Source organism: Hypanus sabinus, assembly GCF_030144855.1.
Source record: "Hypanus sabinus isolate sHypSab1 chromosome X2 unlocalized genomic scaffold, sHypSab1.hap1 SUPER_X2_unloc_22, whole genome shotgun sequence".
NCBI lineage: Eukaryota > Metazoa > Chordata > Chondrichthyes > Myliobatiformes > Dasyatidae > Hypanus > Hypanus sabinus.
Window position 1 is genome coordinate 261,802 of NW_026778993.1, and position 20,249 is coordinate 282,050.

At 45.5% G+C, this 20,249-nt stretch overlaps 1 protein-coding gene across 3 annotated transcripts in view; it reads left to right on the forward strand.

Moving 5' to 3' along the window:
- The first annotated feature begins 373 nt into the window (after positions 1-373).
- LOC132385799 (zinc finger protein 850-like) overlaps positions 374-20,249 on the forward strand; it is a 51,858-nt gene continuing 31,982 nt past the window's right edge. The window contains exons 1-3 of one of the 3 annotated variants that reach the window (XR_009509292.1): positions 374-4,361; positions 13,886-13,984; positions 14,762-19,829. Coding sequence is in view for 1 of the 3 variants with exons in the window: in XM_059958021.1 (XP_059814004.1) it covers positions 7,869-9,029 (1,161 nt within the window). In the remaining 2 variants the exon portion in view is untranslated. Of the gene's footprint in view, positions 4,362-7,475; positions 9,030-13,885; positions 13,985-14,761; positions 19,830-20,249 lie in introns of those variants that run through there. The other 2 variants (XR_009509293.1, XM_059958021.1) reach the window with 2 other exon arrangements.

The window sequence follows — 20,249 nt, forward strand, 5'->3', positions numbered from 1 at the left end:
CTTGGCTGACACTGTATTCCATCTCCCACTTCTTCGCCCATTCTCCTCATCTGTTGAAGACCTTCCATAGTCTCTCTATTTCCTCAAAACGACATAACCCTCAACCATCTTCATAGCACCTGTAAACTTTGCAGCAAGGTTATCAATTTCATCATGCACATCACCGACATTTAACAGAAAGAGTATCAGTCCCAACACAGATGACTGTGGAACCCACTCATCAAGAGGCTCCGTTTATACCCATTCTTTGCTTCCTCGGCCACGGCTTTGTCCATGCTGGAATCTTTCCGGTAATACCATGGGCTCGTGGGTTGTTAAAGCAGCCTCATGTGTGGCATCCGCTCAGAAGCCATCTGAAAATCCAGGTAAACACCATCAATCGATTCTCCTTTGTCTGTCCTGCTTGTTATTTCTTAAAATAATTTCTACAGGTTGGTCAGGCAAGGTTTTCCCTTCAGGAAACCATGCTGACTGTGGTCTATTTTATCTTGTGACACGGTACTCTCAGAGCTCATCATTAATAATCGACTCCAACATCTTCCCAATCACTGCGGACAGACTAACTGGCCTATAGTTTCCTTTCTTCTGCCTCTCTCCCTTCTTGAAAAGTGGTGTGACATTGGCAATATTACATTCTTGAGGAACCATTCCGGAACATTGTGATTCCTGAATGTTCATTACTAATGGGGCCACAATCTTTTTAGCCACCTCTTTCAGAAAGCCGGGGTGTACACCATCTGGGTCACGTGACTTATCTAACTTGGCCTTCCAGTTCCTCAAGAACCTTCACTCTGGTTCTGGTAACTTTGTACACTTCTGACTCCTGACACCCGGAAGTCCCACCATTATGCTGGTGTCTTCCTCTGTGAAGACAGACACAACATACTTATTCAGTCTGTCTACCATTTCTTTGTCTCCTGTCACTGCCTCTGCAGCATCGTTGTCCAGCCACCCTAGACTTTTTATTCGATAAAAAGTGGGGTGCAAGTGCTTTAATTGGGCAAGAATGTTGCACCAACACACCAGACAAAACTGAAAATGTAACTCACCTGATGGATTATATTTGAGAGGCAGCAGATAGAATGAGAGAAGTGGGAGAGCAGTTCCACAATGATAACCCCTCAGTAAGTCAGTGGCCATGTGGGACTCTGGGACGATGGTGGGATACTGGTTTACATTGTACATTTCCGCAATGATAACCCCTCAGGAAGCCGTTGGCCATTTGGGACTCTGGGACGATGGTGGGATACTGGTTTACATTGTACAGTTCCACAATGATAACCCGTCAGGAAGCCGGTGGCCATTTGGGACTCTGGGAGGATGGAGGGATACTGGTTTACATTGTAGAGTTTATCAATCATAACCCCTTAGGAAGCTGGTGGCCATTTGGGATTCTGGGAGGATGGAGGGATACTGGTTTGCATGATGGAATAACCATTGGAGCAATAATAATACAAACAATCTGATTATGATTCTCGTGCTCAGTCGGGAGTCTGAAAAGGAGGAGATATCAGGGTTCTGGCTCCTCATGGGGAATGGACGGGGAAAAGAAAGCCCTGAGATCTGAAGTATTTTCACTTTAAAGACATCATTCACTTCGTAAGTTCTGATGATATTGGATGTCTGTTGTCATGGGACAACAAAGAGGAGGGAATGGGGAAATATGTACTGAACTTTAGATTTTATTGTAAGTATCTGATGAGACAAAATGGAGCTGTACAAACCCCGGAGTGCTGAGCTAGTATATGCGATATATGTAGGTGGGAACAGTAACCTCGTCTCGTTCTTATGTACGGAAGGAATATTTTGTAAACGCTGTGTTTGAGGTCCCCTCCCATCCCTGGTGAGAATGGAGGTGAACTTACCCCCTGCAGGTAATAAAGAATAAAGCTGCTTGATGAAGAAACACTCAGTGTTGGGATTGTGTTCTGTGAGTCTCAGCAGAGAGATACTTGACAGGGGGTTAAGGGTGAAAGGTGGGGAGTTTATGGGGCACATGAGGGGATACCTCTTCACTCAGAGGGTCACACACCCACAAAACGTCTCCCCCCGAATGAGGCGGAGCCCAAATGTCGGGTCCCTCAAATGAGCTGCTGCCAACCGGAGACCGGGGTCTTCGGGCTGGTTTGTTGCCGCCAGAGAACATGATGTGTGCCCCTGGTGATGGACACACTGACGGTAGGTGTCGGCGATTGAAAGCCCGTGTTTCCCTGCACCCCACCCCCCCCCCCGGATCCAGCCAGTCTCGTTCCCCCGGGAGATGAAAGAGAAAGTAAATTCATCCGCTTACAACTGGACAATGATGTGTGTTAATTATTTGGACAATGCAGTTCAAACAATTAGTGAGGTTGTGGATGTCACCAAAACCGGTGTGTGGAGAAAGTGAGGGTTGTCTAAGGTTCCAGTGGGATCGAGACCAGTTGGGAAAGTGGGCCGAGGAATTGCAGGTGGATCTTAGCTGTCACTCAGAAACAGTTCTTCAGGGGGTCATAGACGACTGAGACACGAAAGAGAGCTTTTCTTGGGCTCTGGATTCAAACGGACAAGACTCATCTCGTTTGAAGGTACCACGGCAGAATAAAAGTTGTTGCTCCGCCACCCTGAGGGTGCAGTCATCAATTAGGAGCAACTTCGCACCATCCTCCACAAGTCTGACTTACCAGTCAGCACGCATTTTAATTCTTCATTCCCAGTCCTGTTCCGCCGTGTCGATCCATGGACTCCTCTTGTGCCAAGATGAGCTCCCATCCCCCCACCCCAGGGTGGTGGAGCAACACATTATATTCCGTCTGGGTACCCTCCAACCTGACGGCATGAACATCGATTTCCCCTCCTGTGAATAAATTACCGTCACCCTCCTCTATGCCCCACTCTGACCTTGTACTTCTCACCTTCCTACATTCCTCCCGGGACCCTCCTCCTGCCCTCTCTCTGGTCCACTCTCCCCTCCTATCAGATTCTTTATTCTCCAGCCCACCCTTTCTTGACCTTCCCCACCCACCCGGCATCAAATTCCAGCTCGCCTCTTCCCCTCCCCCACCATATTTCTATTCTGGCACCTTCCCCTGTGCTTCTCTGCCCTGCAGAAGGCTTTCTGCCAAAAAACGCCGTCTGTTCATAATTTTCTATAGATGCTGCCTGAGGTGCTGAGTTCCTGCAGCGTTTTGTGTGAGTCGCCTTGAATTTCCAGCATTTGCAGACTTTCTCCTGTTAGTTCCAGAAATCGCCGTCCGTGACCAGACGATCACATGCGCATGCGTAAGGTCGCGGTGAGTTTCGCGCGTGCGCACGGTGGACAAAAAGCTCGGAGACTCGCTGCAGGTAGGAGCGGGGATCCGGGCGGATTATCATCGGTACCGGCGTCCGAACCGCGACCGGCCACACCTTTCTTCCCCACCCCGGGTTAGTCCAAGTCCTTACCCCTCTCTCTACGGGGGCTCCGGGGAATTTGCTGCTGAGGAGCGGAGACGCTGGAGCCGTGGCGGATAGATGGGTCTCTTCTTCGTGTAGGTTTCTGGGTAATGAGGCAGCCATTGATGACAGGGCCAGCGTTTTCCCCGTTAGTCCGTAGGCCGTATTTGGAATCGCAGGGGGAGGGAAGGGGAGTAGATGGATCACTCGGGCACCACCGAGCACTGAGGAGCTGACCTTCCAGTCAATGAAAATGTCAATTTTTACTGTATGAAAAGAAGGAAACAAAATCCTTACATCAGCTTTAGTCCTTGTGGAAATCACCTTTGTTCCATCTTGATCTGGACCTTTCTACCTGTGAGAACTTGTTTAGTACCATTCGCTTTGGGTACATAATAATACCAATTACCTTTGGCCTGGTTAACAAGTGACCTGTAGCGTTCTCATCACAAATATGCCACTCTCCAATGAGAACAAGGACTGCCCTCCCCATCATGTTCATTGGCATTGCCGCTGACGGGCTCTCCACCGTCAATCACCTGTGCGGAGGGGCAGAGTAATTTGAAACTCTCCAGGGTTTGCTATGTAACATCACATGCTCTTTGTAGTGCTGCCGTACACGATCAGAACTTGAAATAATACCTATGTTTTCTCTAATTTATTTTTCTCAGAACGTATGGACCGACCATTTGTCTGAAAGTTAAATGTTTAAACAGCCTGAAAACAGCACGGCATCAACAAAACACCAGCTGTGCAGCAGCAAAGGCTGTCTGTGTGGGAACATTTCAGTTACTGCGCAGCTCGGAATAATATGGGACAGAGAATAATACTAATGGAAGGAATTAGACTGAGCTAAGTCACAGATTGAAATTCCCATTCTCACACAGACAGGAAATCTGTTGGGGAATTAGATGGACAGACCAGTTGCCGGCGTCATGAGCAGTTAGAAGGTGAGTTTTTCCCCCAACTTGGGTTGATCCTCGCTGTAACAGTGTGATGTCAGAGTTCAGAAAGGAGATTAAAATTATCTCACAATATATCGGCTGTGAAAATTAATCAGATACAGGAGCCGAATGAGGTTGTTTGGCCCATCGAGTCTGCTCATATAACCATATAACCATATAACAATATAACCATATAACCATATAACAATCACAGCATGGAAACAGGCCATCTTGGCCCTCCTAGTCCGTGCCGAACCCTTAATCTCACCTAGTCCCACCTACCCGCACTCAGCCCATAACCCTCCACTCCTTTCCTATCCATATGCCTATCCAATTTTACCTTAAATGACACAACTGAACTGGCCTCTACTACTTCTACAGGAAGCTCATTCCACACAGCTATCACTCTTTGAGTAAAGAAATACCCCCTCGTATTTTCCTTAAACTTCTGCCCCCTAACTCTCAAATCATGTCCTCTAGTTTGAATCTCCCCTACTCTCAATGGAAACAGCCTGTTCACGTCAACTCTATCTATCCCTCTCAAAATTTTAAATACCTCGATCAAATCCCCCCTCAACCTTCTACGCTCCAATGAATAGAGACCTAACTTGTTCAACCTATCTCTGTAACTTAATTGTTGAAACCCTGGTAACATCCTAGTAAATCGCCTCTGCACTCTCTCTAATTTATTGATATCTTTCCTATAATTCGATGACCAGAACTGCACACAATATTCCAAATTTGGCCTTACCAATGCCTTGTACAACTTTAGCATTACATCCCAACTTCTGTACTCAATGCTTTGATTTATAAAGGCCAGCGTTCCAAAAGCCCTCTTCACCACCCTATCTACATGAGACTCCACTTTCAGGGAACTATGCACAGATATTCCTAGATCTCTCTGTTCCTCTGCATTCCTCAATGCCCTACCATTTACTCTGTATGTTCTATTTGGATTATTCCTGCCAAAATGTAGAACCTCACACTTCTCAGCATTAAACTCCATCTGCCAACGTTCAGCCCATTCTTCTAACTGGCATAAATCTCCCTGCAAGCTTTGAAAATCCACCTCATTATCCAAAACACCTCCTACCTTAGTATCATCGGCATACTTACTAATCCAATTTACCTCCCCATCATCCAGATCATTTATGTATATTACAAACAACATTGGGCCCAAAACAGATCCCTGAGGTACCCCGCTAGTCACCGGCCTCCATCCCGATAAACAATTATCCACCACTACTCTCTGGCTTCTCCCATCTAGCCACTGTTGAATCCATTTTATTACTCCAGCATTAATTCCTAACGACTGAACCTTCTTAACTAATCTTCCATGTGGAACTTTGTCAAAGGCTTTGCTGAAGTCCATGTAGACTACAGCCACGTAGACTACATCCACTGCTTTACCCTCGTCAACATTCCTCGTTACTTCTTCAAAAAATTCAATAAGATTTGTCACACATGACCTTCCACGCACAAATCCATGCTGGCTACTTCTAATCAAATCCCGTCTATCCAGATAATTATAAATACTATCTCTAAGAATACTTTCCATTAATTTACCCACCACTGATGTCAAACTGACAGGTGTATAATTGCTAGGCTTCCTTCTAGAACCCTTTTTAAACAATGGAACCACATGAGCAATACGCCAATCCTCCGGCACAATCCCCGTTTCCAATGACATATTAAAGATCTCCGTCAGAGCTCCTGCTATTTCTACACAAACTTCCCTCAAGGTCCTGGGGAATATCCTGTCAGGTCCCAGAGATTTATCCACTTTTAAATTTCTCAAAAGCGCCAGTACCTCCACCTCTTTAATTGTCATTGGTTCCATAACTTCCTTACTTGTTTCCCACACCTTAGACAATTCAATATCCTTCTCCTTAGTGAATACCGAAGAGAAGAAATCATTCAAAATCTCTCCCATCTCCTTCGGTTCCACACATAGCTGACCACTCTGATTCTCTAAGGGACCAATTTTATCCCTCACTATCCTCTTGCTTTTAATATAACTGTAGAAACATTTCGGATTTACTTTCACCCTATTTGCCAAACCAACCTCGTATCTTCTTTTAGCTTTTCTAATCTCTTAAGATTCCTTTTACACTCTTTATATTCATCGAGCAATTCCTTTACTCCATGCTGCCTATATCTATTGTAGACATCCCTCTTTTTCTGAACCAAATTTCTAATATCCTTTGAAAACCATGGTGCTCTCAAACCTTTAACCTTTCCTTTCACCCTAACAGGAACATAAAGATTCTGTACCCTCATAATTTCACCCTTAAATGACCTCCATTTCTCTATTACATCCTTCCCATAAAACAACTTGACTCAATCCACTCTCTCTAAATCCCTTTGCATCCCCTCAAAGTTAGCCTTTCTCCAATCAAAAATCTCAACTCTAGGTCCAGTCCTGTCTTTCTCCATAATTATATTGAAGCTAATCCATTTCCATCTCAGCCGCACTCTCCTGCCTTCTCCCCATATCCCTTCCTGCCCTGACTAATCAAGAATCCATCACCCTCTTCCCGAAAATAGACCCAATTACTTGGACTCCAGAGCAACTCATAGCAGCAAATCCCCCAGAGTCACCACGCTCCGGTTAAAGAAATTCCTCCTCACCTCCATTCTGAAAGAACAAAGCTCGATTTTGATGCTGTGTCCTCTGGTTTTGGACTCCCCCACTCTTGTCAACATACTCTCCATATCCACTCTATCGAGATTTTTCAATGTTCGATAGATTTCAATGAGGGCCCCTTCATTTTTCTGAACTCCAGTGAGTAGAGGCCCTGAGCCATCAAATGTTCTTCATCTGACAAACCTTATAAGTCCTGAAATATTTTTGTAAATTTCCTTTGAACGCTCTGCAATGTAAGTACATCTGTTCTACTTAAGGGGCCTGAATCTGCTCTCAACAGTCCAAGTGAGGCCACATTTTATAAATACTCAACAATACATCCTTGCTTTTATATTCTCCTACTCTTCAACATTATTTCCTCTCTATTGAGAAAACAGTCTGCACTCTCATTGCCTCTAACAAAGTGGATGACCATACACTTCTCTGAATGATGATTTTCATTCATTGATGTCTTTTGTAAATCTTTTTTACAGGTTAGAAATGACAAAAATTGTGTACGGGAATTTTAAACAGAACAACATGTCAGTTTGCTGTCTCTGCCCAGATATTTAAGGAGTTACTAGATATTTAACAATGTATCACTGTTGATCCTTGGAGATGAAGAATTTTGTCATCACAGCTGGAAAAGTGCTTTGTGTCTGAAATTAAGTTTTCTGTTGTAACTCACTGAAATCCACTGGAACCGGGGAACTGAGAACACACCAGCATTTGTTCACTGGAGATCAGTTCTTCAACTACTTTGATTGTGCAAGGGGTTTACTACATCTGATATTTGACTTATGAATTGACAAAGAACTGTGGGAAGGGATTCACTCTTCACTCACTCATCTCACCTGCATGCACAACAGCGAGTTCACACTGATAAGATGTCTTTCACCTGCGCTGATTGTGGGAAGGGATTCACTCGGTCATCCTGCCTACTGACACACCAGCGAGTTCACACTGGTGAGAAGCCATTCACCTGCTCAGACTGTGGGAAGGGATTCACTCAGTCATCGCAACTGCGGAGACACCAGTCACTTCACACTGGGGAGAAGCCATTCGCCTGCTCAGACTGTGGGAAGGGATTCACTTGGTCATCTGAACTGAAGATACATCAGCGAACTCACACTGGAGAGAGGCCATTCACCTGTTCAGACTGTGGGAAAGGGTTTATTCGGTCATCTCAACTGAAGGTACATCAGCGAACTCACACTGGGGAGAGACCGTTCACCTGCTCAGTCTGTGGGAAAGGATTCACTCAGTCTTCTGTACTGAAGGAACATCAGCGAATTCACACCGCAGAGAGGCCATTCACCTGCTCAGACTGTGGGAAAGGATTCACTCATTCATCTGTACTGAAGGTGCATCAGAGAATTCACACTGGGGAGAGGCCGTTCACCTGCTCAGACTGTGGGAAGAAATTCACTGACTCATCCAGGCTACAGGCTCACCAGCGAGTTCATACTGGAGAGAGGCCGTTCACCTGTTCAGACTGTGGGAAGGCATTTACTCGGTCATCTCAAGTGATGGTACATCAGCGGATTCACACTGGGGAGAGGCCATTTTCCTGCTCTGAATGTGGGAAGAGATTTATTCATTTATCTGACCTGCAGGTGCACCAGCGAGTCCACACTGGAGAGAGGCCGTTCACCTGCTCAGACTGTGGGAAGGCATTTACTCGGTCAGTTGAACTGAAGACACATCAGCGAATTCACACTGGGGAGAGGCTGTTCATCTGCTCAGACTGTGGGAAAGGGTTTATTCGGTCATATCAACTGAAGGTGCATCAACGAGTCCACACTGGGGAGAGACCATTCACCTGCTCAGACTGTGGAAGGGGATTTATCCAGTCATCTCAACTGATGATACATCAGCGTATTCACACTGGGGAGAGACCGTACGCCTGTTCTGATTGTGGAAAGAGATTCAGTCAGTCATCCGACTTACAGACACACCGACGAGTCCACACTGGGGAGAGGCCATTCTCCTGCTCCCAATGTGGGAAGAGATTCTCTCAGTCATCCCACCTGGTAACGCACTACCGAGTTCACACTGGGGAAACTGTTTAAACAGGCGACAGGCTACAGGCTGGATATTTCACCATCACAGTTGCTGAATCAAGTTCAAAAGTGACTGTTGGTGCCGAACTCGGCAATTACTGCTGCTGTTTATCAAACCCAGTTCCGCACTCTGGTCACTGGGCGTGGGAGTTATTCCTCAGCGAATGTTCACGTTTAATGGGACTGGAATTTAATGGTTTGGATCTGTGACGCAGAAATCAGTTCTAATTTAAATCCTGTCCACACCTACAGAATCTCCTTTCTCTCCCCAGAATATCATCTCTTATAACTGCCACAAGGGCTAAATTTACACTTCCCTGTTAAGCTTCAGAGTGGACAGTGCTGCTGGCCTTTCTGTTGCTTCCATGCCCCAATGGAACAACTCCCCACCCACTGAGCAGTATCCAACAAGGTGTTCTGCTGTGGAGAATGCCCACAGGACAGCCCTGCACTGTCTTCCTAATGACCCTTACCTCTGCTGGTGGTCACGCTTCTCCTGTCCGAAGCTTGTACTCTGGGTGTGGCCACCTCTTCAGATGTTTCATTGACAGTATCTTCAGGCTCCCGAATGATCCTGAGTACATCCAACTCCCTGAACCAGTCAGTCCGGCGCTGTGATTGGGTGCACTTCCTGCAAATAGTCATCGGCAAACTGTCGGATGTCCAGAGTTCCCACATCTGACTGGAGGAGCATCCCATCCTGACTGCTCTGCACCAAAATACACCACTGTCTGAATGAATTAACATACGCAAGAAAACATCGAACGGGAATGGGGCAATGACAGTGGAAGTAGAGTGTTCAATTACCTGTGTTTTTGCCATGAGGTCGAAGGAATAGAGGCTGCCATTTTGTGAAGCTGTTCTGTCACCCCCATTTTGTGCACTGATTGCTGTGGGATAACCTGATCAGATCAACTGAACACAAGAAGTTACTGGTATTCCCATTGTAAGCCTGAAATCACTCTCACATAATCTGTGTATTACGTACACTGTCAGGTTTGCAGAAGTAATCTCGTTATCTCTGAACCTGAAGTCTCTCTGAGATAAGGTGTGTATTACGTACAGTGGCAGTTCTGCAGAAGGAATCTCGATATTTCTGCTGAGAGTCTGAGCGACACAGTTTGTCTGTTTGGAACCATAGTGGAGGAGAACAAAAGAAATTACCTTTGACATGATGTTGTGTAGCCCTTGGACTACATCCAATGGAAATCTGTTAGTCATCAGCCTGATGGACCTCAGCCAACAAGAATGAGATGCGTCCTCTGAACTGATAAGAGTTGTGTCAAATGTTTCAAATCATGCTTGTTTCAAAACAAGTAAAGAGTTTCAAATGCAAAGGTGTGATAACTCCGGAGACTAACTATCACAAGGAAGAACCCCCATGGAAGGGATAGGAGAAGAAATGATCGATCATTTGGATACAGTGGGATCCCCTGTTTCAGTGTTGTGAATTTGAGAAGTGGTCAGGGTGTTTATTAATACAGAGGCAGCAGTGGAATTCATGTTTCAGTTGTTAGCCTGGGGTTTTCATTGTTACTTTGTTGTTTGTGCAGGAAAATTAAAGAGAGAGCTGTAACAATTACGAGTTTCCTGATGAGGTTCCAAACTGATCTCAGTTGATGAACGGTGAACATATTTTCGCGCCCTGGGTGCACTCGAAAAGAAGGAAAAGTGGTCTGGGACCCTGGTGTCGAGTTGACCCACACAGTAGATTAGGATATTAAACTGTGAAAGGGAAAGGACAGGAGGAAGAAACCAGGGATTCAGAGGATTTCAGAGATTACTTTCATCGTTAATTATTAAGGAAATGGTCAAATTATGAGGCGTGGTTAGAAAAGTTTGACAGCCAAGGTTCCGGGACTGTGGAGGAAGAATTGTGGAAAATAGTTCGTGAAAATAAGTTAAAGAAATTACCAGGGATTAAAAATGTTGTAATGTGATGTTTGTTGGATGATCTAATTGAAGTGAAGAGAGAAAAAACTGAAATTGGCAGAGAAATTGTGTAAGTGTAGGGAAGAGTTAGAAATTGTGACGGAGCAGGATCAGGTGAATTTGATCCACATGAGTCAGTTTCAGGCTCAGTGTGAAAGCGTTAACAAGAGAAAATGAGAAAACAGAAGAGGAGGATAAACAGGCGGATACAGAATTAGAGAAAGGAAAAGTCAGGGTCGGGATTTACGGCTGTTACGAATGTCATGAAGAAATTGGCAGCTGAGAAGAAAGGCTGCGCTGATCACAAGTGTTTAAAACAGATGGAAAATCTGCAAAGTGAACTCTCAGCTCGGAGAGGAGTGATATGTGCGAGGACGGACGATGATGGTGATGCAGATTGGGGTGATTTAACGTATGAAGAGACGCTTGTATCACACACCGGTCACCAGTCACCTGATGAGGTAATCGTAGCCTTTGTCCGGGGTCAGATATGGTCAGGTCGTGTCCAAATTTCATAGAGTGTTTCAACCGTTAACCACTACTCTTTCCAGTTGGTGGATCAGGAGTGAGGGCCAAGTCACTGCCCAACTGTTCCTGACCTCGAGCTCAACCCCTCTCTCCAGCTCCATACCCAGTAAGGGGCTCTTTCTGCTCCCTCCCCCATCCTGCCAGCTGCTTGCTTCTTGCTCTTTTCATCAAGGCCCAGCACAGACAGCTACCTCCATGCTGGCCGTGCCGGGAACCCACTACAGTCGATCTCCATGAGGAACAGCCACGTCTGCCATCCTTTGTCCCTGCACTCCGGGACTAACAGTGTCAGAGCCAGGATTATTGGGGAAGTGGCCCGCCTCCCAGCAGGTTTTTCCGAGAGTGGGTGGAAGCTTCAACACCCAGTGCCCCAGTGGCGCCTGTAGTAATGGAGGGACTGCAGGACACACCAGAGTCGGGGGTGTAGGGCGTTTGTGACATGTTATTCTGTCCCCTTTGACGTGGCCCAATTGAGTGCTTGAGCTGTGAATGAGAGATGATTCTCGGAAATTTTCCCGGTGCATTCAGCAGATAGGATAACTCACGGTCTATATGAAACGGAGGAGGGGAAGCTAACCCTTCACTGTCTAACTTCAGCTTTCCCTTTAGCCCTGCCTGAGGAACAGGCACCCTCCCAGGGGACACGGGGTGATTTTCAGAAGGCACCATTAGAAGCTGCTGGACTAATAGAGGTGACAGTGGAGGTTTTGCATAACTGCAGACAGTGGAAAGGGAGGAACCTTCTTTATTTGTTACGAGGTTGTGGCCGGTTTTCTCGAGTATTTTGGGTCCTACTTTGGATACGCAGAATTTGACTCCGTGACAGAGTAGGAACTGGCCGAGGAACTTGGTATCGCACAGTACCGAGGAGAGCAGAAGGGTGTGTGAAATGATTGCTCCATTCAAACCCCACACATGCTGAAGCATGGGCTCTCAGAAGGATGATGCGAATGAGGGAAAGGGAGTGAGGGAGAAAGGTACTGAGGAGGATAAGGGGAAACAGGGTTCTAAAACGACCCTATCACAGAACAAAGTTTGCAGTGGCAGAATGAAGGGAGACGGGGGTGGGTGCGGCCGATCAGTACAAACTCCACAACGCCACCTAATGGCTGGGTAGTCAACGACGTGGTTGGAATATCTATGTTCCCCCTGTTATGAATACTGGATCCACAAAGTAATGATGCAATACTGGATACGAAGTTTATTTTGGCATTGATTGCCCACAACCCAGGTGGGTTGGGACTTGTCAGCATGTAACGATGGCCTATTGCCCCAAGAAGGTCAACTGTGTTACCTATAATATAATGCCCATGGTGCTGATGATAAGCCACGACTTGAATCCAGAGTTACCCAGGGGGTCTCCAAGATACATGTGCGTTCACCACATGGTCGGATGGTGCAGCTGGACCCCTTGTTGAAACTAAAGTAGGAATCCGCCCCATAAAATTTCTTGCAGATGATACTAAGGTAGATGGCGTTGTGGAAAGCTTGTTTCAAAGTTTACAGAAAGTTAGAAGAGTGGGCTGAGTTTAATGCTGATAAGTGTGAGGTCCTACATTCTGGTAGGAATAATCCAAATAGGACATAAATGATAAATGGCAGGACATTGAGGAATGCAGTAGAACCAAGGAATAATGGTGCAGAGTTCGCTGAAGGTGGAGTCTCAAGTGGATAGGGTGGTGAAGAAATCTTTTGGTATGCTAGCCTTTATAAATCAGAGCATTGAGTAATGTTAAAATTGTGCAATGCATTAGTAAGGCCGAATTTGGAGTATTGTGTACAGTTCTGCTCACCGAATTATAGGAAAGATATCAACAAAATAGGCAGAGAACAGAGAATATTTACTAGAATGTTACCTGGGTTTCGGCACCTAATTTACACGGAAAGGTTGAACAAATTACGTCTTTATTCTTTGGAGCATAAAGGTTTGAGTCGGGACTTGATAGAGGTATTTAAAATTATGAGGGGGATAGATAGAGTTGACGAGGATAGGCTTTTTCCACTTAGAGTAGGGGAGATTAAAACAAGAGAACATGATTTGAGAGTTAGGGGACAAAAGTTTAAGGGTAACACTAGGGGGTATTTCTTTACTCAGAGAGTGGTAACTGTGTGGAATGAGCTTCCAGTAGAAGTAGAAATAGTAGTGTATATATATATATATATATAAATATATATATATATATAAATATATATATGGTTCATAATGCGGGAGAGTCTCGAACCACCCTAAACATGGCTACATTCAATGCAACACATTGGGAAACAGAAGATGCAGTTATTATGAATGAATTTACGTGACACTCACGTGTGGGAGTACCGTTGATATACATTCGAAACTTGGAGATTTTTTAATGTATTTAATCTTGTAATGTGCTCAATAGACCCTACATTATCCCAGATTGCTTTGCTGTATGCTAACTAAGGACGTGGAAGGAGGCGTGTGACTTTGGCTTCGAAGGACAAAAAATAAGATGATCAAAGTAAATATGTTATTATGACCTGAATTCACTTTTGTGTTGAAAATGCATTTTTGTGTCAGTGTCCCACGCAGCTGTATCCACCCCCACCCCCACGTTTCTTTGTAATGTGTGAAAGTGCACTGTTTATTTTAAGTTTTGCAATTATTCTGTGGAACGAAACAGCTGTGGGATTGGGGACAATGTTTCTGTTGCGTTTTTATTTGTTTTTCTGCATTTCGTGCGGAAGAGGAGTTGGTGATGTTTTTTTCTTGGTTTCGAGGCTATATGGTGAAGAAGAATCACAGGATTGTGTACTGCATACATATTCTGATAATAAATATAATGAAATGAAGGAATGAAAGAATGATACAAACATTGATTTTTGTACTGTCTTGTGTGTGTGTGTGTGTGTGTGTGTGAGAGAGAGAGAGAGAGAGAGAGAGAGAGTGTGTGTGTGTGTGTGTGTGTGTGTGAGAGAGAGAGAGAGAGTGTGTGTGTGTGTGTGTGTGTGTGTGTGTGCGTGTGCGTGTGCGTGTTTCGTTGTGTTTCCTTATTTGTTTTCCATGTAATTGATATTAAGGTCACCCGAATTCCACACTGGCAATGTGAAATCCTGGTTGAGCAGATGGAAATCCGTGCATCTGTATTCGGATATAGCTGCCTACATTTCAGGAGAATATTACTCATTGGTGTACCGTTAAGTTTGGGAATTTGAAATTAACAATTTTGTTAAGACTGGAATAATTTGAGAGCAGTCCTAAAAATTGCTTAACTAACCAGATATTTTTTCTTTTATAGAACAGAAAAGATTTTCAAGACTTTTGACAACTTGGTTAGAGTCCCCCAAACACAAACTAATCCAAGAGTTCATACTCTCGAGGAGAATGATAACAGTAGGTGATGCAATACAATTTTACAGGCTACAATGACATAATTTACTTCAGTATTATGTTTCTCAAATGGCTCCATTGAAGTACATACTTAGAGTGGGAGAATATTGAATTGATAAGAAACCACTGAAGGTTCAGTCACCTTTGTTGGGACAAACTAATTCACATAAACAGTCCACACATTGCACTCGTTCATTATTTAATCGCAATCTGTCACCACGGGGATTGCATCTGCCTGACGTAATTGGTTTGTAAATAATTTTAAAACAGCTATTTTTAAATCTGTTAAAATGTGTCCCTCTGGAGTCGCTAAATGGTATTAAAAACCGTAGGCTTGGGCTGCCTTTACATTTCATTCCAAGAGATCGCCTGTAGCACAGTGGGGACAGATCACTGGACAGAGAAAATGCCTGCATTGTTCAATAGGTACAGAAGTGTGGAGAAAATACTGTACGTGTTCATCGCCGTCATTGGAGTTCCTGGTAAGTGAGCAGAGCAATTCTTGTTTGGTATTTCTGTGTGTTAACCATGTGAATCTGTTTATGATCATTTGACGAGCTTCTAACTTGATGATCATTGTAGAAATATCCGTCAGAGATATTGATCCTGTCAGTTCAACACTCTGAATTTTCATATTTAATGACAAGCGGAGCTAAACTCCTGTCTCTCATCAAACTCACGTGATCGACTCGAACGTTGTTCTTGCCTTCAATGACACCTTGTCCGGAGTTGTCCCAGTGTGGGGACAGGCAGCTCTCCCGCAAGGTGTGACTGGAATGGGTTTACATTGTAAAGTTCACTGTTTCTGAGTTATCGATCAGAGAGAACCCCTGGTCCTGTGTTTCATGTCTCCCTGTGGAGTCTGTCACAGTCGGATCCCACTGCCTGTCGGTCAATAATTGGGTCTGATCATCTGAACCAGTGTCAACGGATCTGCTGACGAGAGTTATCGAATTGAACTGCGCTGTGGAATTAATCCATTAACGGAGCCGCTCAGCCTCAGGTTGCTCAGTTGTTCCTGCTTTCCCTCTGAGACGCGTCGTAAATTTTCTCCAGGACAACTCTTCGTCCTGGAGAAAAGTCTCGGCCCAATACCAAAGTTTGTTCAATTCCATGTACAGAATGTTGCCTGACCTGCTGAGTCCCTCCAGTGTTTTGTGTGTGTTCCTCTCCTCTGCATGCCTTATCGGCCCCATCATTTACGAGTTTCCAGGGGCCAGGTCAGTCACGATTAAATCAGTGAAACCGGCCAGGTCAGGGACAGGAATCGTGATCAGCACCGACCTATGTTGTTCATGCAGATCGCTTTTATCGCCGACGATTGTCCACAATTGTCTTATCTCCACACTGAAGAAGGCAGGTCAGAGACAGTGTGACCAGTGTCCCATGTTAGGTTAGCAGCCGTGCACTGACTCCACAACTCCTGGTCTTCAGCTGAAACCCGATCCCTTGAGGAATGCGTTCAGTAATGGCCTCTGTCTGTTATCTCTCTCTCCCTCACTCTCTCTGCTCCCTCGCCCTCCCACCTCCCCTCTCCCTGTCTCCCTCCCCCTCTCCCTCCTCTTCTCCCCCTTTCCCACACGCAGTGAATGTAGTGGCGATTGTGATCCTGTCTCGGGAAAGTGCGGCCTCTCTACCTGCACCACTCGCTACCTGGTTGCCATGGCAGCGGCTGATCTACTGACCATTGTCACCGCGGTCATTTTGTGGCGAATCAAATCCTATTACTTCCCGTGGAGTTTTCTGGACATCACCCCTGTGTGCAGTGTTATCGATGTACTGAGATGCACAGCCACAAACTGTTCTGTCTGGTTCACCGTCGCTTTCACCTTTGACCGGTTTGTCGCCATTTGCTGCCAGAAGCTGAAAACAAAATATTGCACCGGGAAAACTGCAGCTGTGGTTCTAACAACAATCGGCGCACTATTCTGTCTGAAAAATGTTCCCCGATACACACGGCAACCCAGGGTGATCATCGACAATGTACCGTGGTTCTGTAAAGTGATGGACAGTTATTTCACTGACCCCGGGTGGGGAGGGTATGACTGGTTCGATACGGTTTTAACTCCGTTCCTCCCTTTCGCTGGGATCCTGCTGCTCAACGCTCTGACAGACACATTTTAGTGGCCAGTCGGGTCCGAAAGGGGCTGAAGGGACAGGGCAAGGGGGAGAACCGCAGTGACCCGGAGATGGAGAGCAGGAGGAGGTCTGTGATTTTACTTTTCACCCCCTCCGGCAGCTTCATCCTCCTGTGGATGACACTGGTTGTAAATTTCATATATTATCAGGTCTCAGGGAAAGGATTCAGTTTCAATGATTCTGAACTGATCTTTATCTACGTCGGGGTTTTGCTGAGTGATTTCAGCTGCTGCACCAACACGTTTATTTACGCGGTGACTCAGTCAAAATTCAGGGAACAGATAATTAGGTCGGTGAAATATTCTGTCCCCTCGGTGGTTCATTACATTAATAAAGCTGCGTCCTGAGCACAAGCCGGACGCAGCCACAATTTCTCCAGTCCGGAGGCCAACTCCTCACATTCACCGCCTGATCTCGCAGTTGTTATTCCGGGGCCGACTGTCCCATTGACCAGTAGGTCTGGGACATTAGGATAGTGTGTTTCTGGGGAGGGGCAAAGCACTGTCCTGGACTCGCCAGATGTCAGTCAACGAACTACTCTGAAATGCCAGCCATCCATTGGTCTGGGAATATGTCCATCTACTCCTATTCCCAGCCACCAACCTCACAGACCGACTTTCCCACAAGACAGCTGGTGTTCTAGTCTGATGCTGGTAGGATAATCAAATGTCAAGCACACCAGTTTCCGCCTTCCGCTTGAATGATTGGCTAACGTGCATATAAATAGGGCGGGTTTTGGATACATGGTGGTTGGTACTCCAAATTAATGCACGTTCCCGCCACTAACTGGACTGGAATATGGTGTAGAGGATTGGGAAATAAAACCCTTGCTGCTTCTTTGTTCTAATGAAAACTGAATTACACTCCAAAAATCCTACAGATTGTACCCACGTGAAGCCCAATAGAGAGAATCAAATTAAACTCATTCCCACGACTGAAATGAAAGATATCCGCCCCCAACGATTGTAATGAAATCTGTATTTCATTTCTGTCTACCTGATCACCTTCACCCTGAAATAGTGTGTGTTCAAGTGCTTCATAATGACAAGAACTACATGACCCAGTATGGAGTTTTCCAACACGACATAAGGAATAATTCGTTATAGTCGGGCTAATTCAGGTCGTATCAATATAATTCCTTCCCTTCTTGTTTTTACCCGGTTCTCCCATGAAGGTGAAGGTGCCTCCCCTTGTGCCCAGTATCCCACTAGATTTACCATAAGCCCCTAATTCTTAACCCTGCAAACTCTGAACCAGCTTCTGATTTGCAAAGTGGAAGGTCTTTATCTACAGTTGAATCTTCAACAGCTTTTGCAGCGAAATAGTCAACCCGTTCATTCACACCCAATTCTGAATGGACGCCCAATCCAAGTGAACCACAATATTCGACAAATGAACCACAATTGCTCACATCCGCAAATCGGTGTGTACCCCGTATATGGCAAATTACATCAGCAAATTACTGTGCATCCCATATTGGCCGACGCATTCCGTAATCCGTGTACACCCCAAATCCATGTTCAACCCCAAATCTGTGTGCCCCTCCAAATCCGCAAGCAACCCGCAAATCAGTGTGAACACCCAAATCCGTGTGCACCCACAAATCTGCGCACATTCTGAAACAGGAGCGCACTCCATAATCATTTTGCACACCAACCAGGTGAAAGCTCCACATGCAGTTCGTCTAATCCCAAAGCATCATTTTCAAACAGTACACAAAACGGCTGACTCGATATTAAGCACTCGCACGCAACCCACAATTCTTGTGTAAATCCAAATCCAAATCCGTTGGCATATTCGACAACACAGAAATAAGAGCACACCACAAAATCTATGTGCACCCGTTGAAAGGACAAAGTACAGGGGTTATAGAAGTATCGGAAATTAAAACCCGTCACAACTCCAAATCCGCAGTCTCCAAAAAATCTGTGAGAACACCGAACTCAGTAAACATCGCCAGAAAGCCCGAAAGCAATGAAAATCTGTGCCAGCTCCAAATCAGTGCGCACCCCAAACACCTCACATGCATAATAGCTTGTCTCAGAGCAAGAATCATTTCAAACAGTTTAGAAAATGGCTGTATCAACATAAAAAAAAGTCCCCAGCCAACCAGTTGTTTGTTTGGACCTCCCGATCGGCCGAAACCCCAAATCTGGATGCAACCTTAAATCTGTGTGCAGTCCTACCTCCGACAGCACAATCCTAAATCTGCGTGCACCCCCAAATCCAAATCACCCCACCCAAAGCCGTGTGCCCTCCATAGTTGCCGACAAACCGCCAAATCTGGTCCCCAGGTAAGTGCGCCCCCACATGTTCGGGAATACAGCCATGAATTCGTGCGCAACCCTAAACGCATGCACACCACCAAGGACCACGATTGTCGTTCCAAATCAGTCCCCACAACAGACCTGCTGACAACGCCATATGTGCATGAGATTATCTCAGAACAATAAATGAGTCGTATTGAAAATCTGCCTCGACGTAAAAACTCCGAACCCAGTCCAAAATCCGTGTGGAAATCTTGAAGTGCAAGACCATCACGTGCTGCCATGTATGCACCCCGATATTTGAAAGCGGACATCACTAAATCCGCGTGTGTTCCCATGTTCGACAACGCACACTAAATCTGCGAACATTTGGGTGCGCACCCTCAAATATGTGCACATCACCAAATAACAAACCCCCTAAAAATCTGACACGCACATTAGAATGGTTTCAAGCAGTTCTCAGAATAGCTTCCACCACCTTCAAAAAGCTGTGTACATTCATTATCAACGTACAGGAAACAACCTTTATATTTGTTACTCAACCAAATCTACCGACACCCCGAAATTCATTTACATGCACATCCTGAACTGGGGCTCTGTCAGCGAGATGTTTCCTGAGACGCCCGGGCAGAAAGGGGGCGCTTCACGCAAAAATTAGAGTTTCTAACATTGAGATAGTCTGTGAAGCCGATCTATTGACTTACATCCTGACCTTGGCAAAGTTGGATGCCAAAGTTCATCGTTGGTTCGTCGCGTTGTCTGCCTATGATTTCAGCCTGAAGTACCGGCCGGGCGGCCGGAACATTGATCCAGTTGTTTTCTCCCATGTGCGCATGAAGGTCTTGAAATGGACTGAGAGTTGAAGAGCGTTCCCGAGCCTGGATCTAAAGCAATGTGCCTGTTTTCCATCACGGGGCAGGTTTGAGCGGTGGATCATTTGGGAAGTTCAGGTTGCGCCATTACACAAGCCTGACCACTCTGGATGCAAAG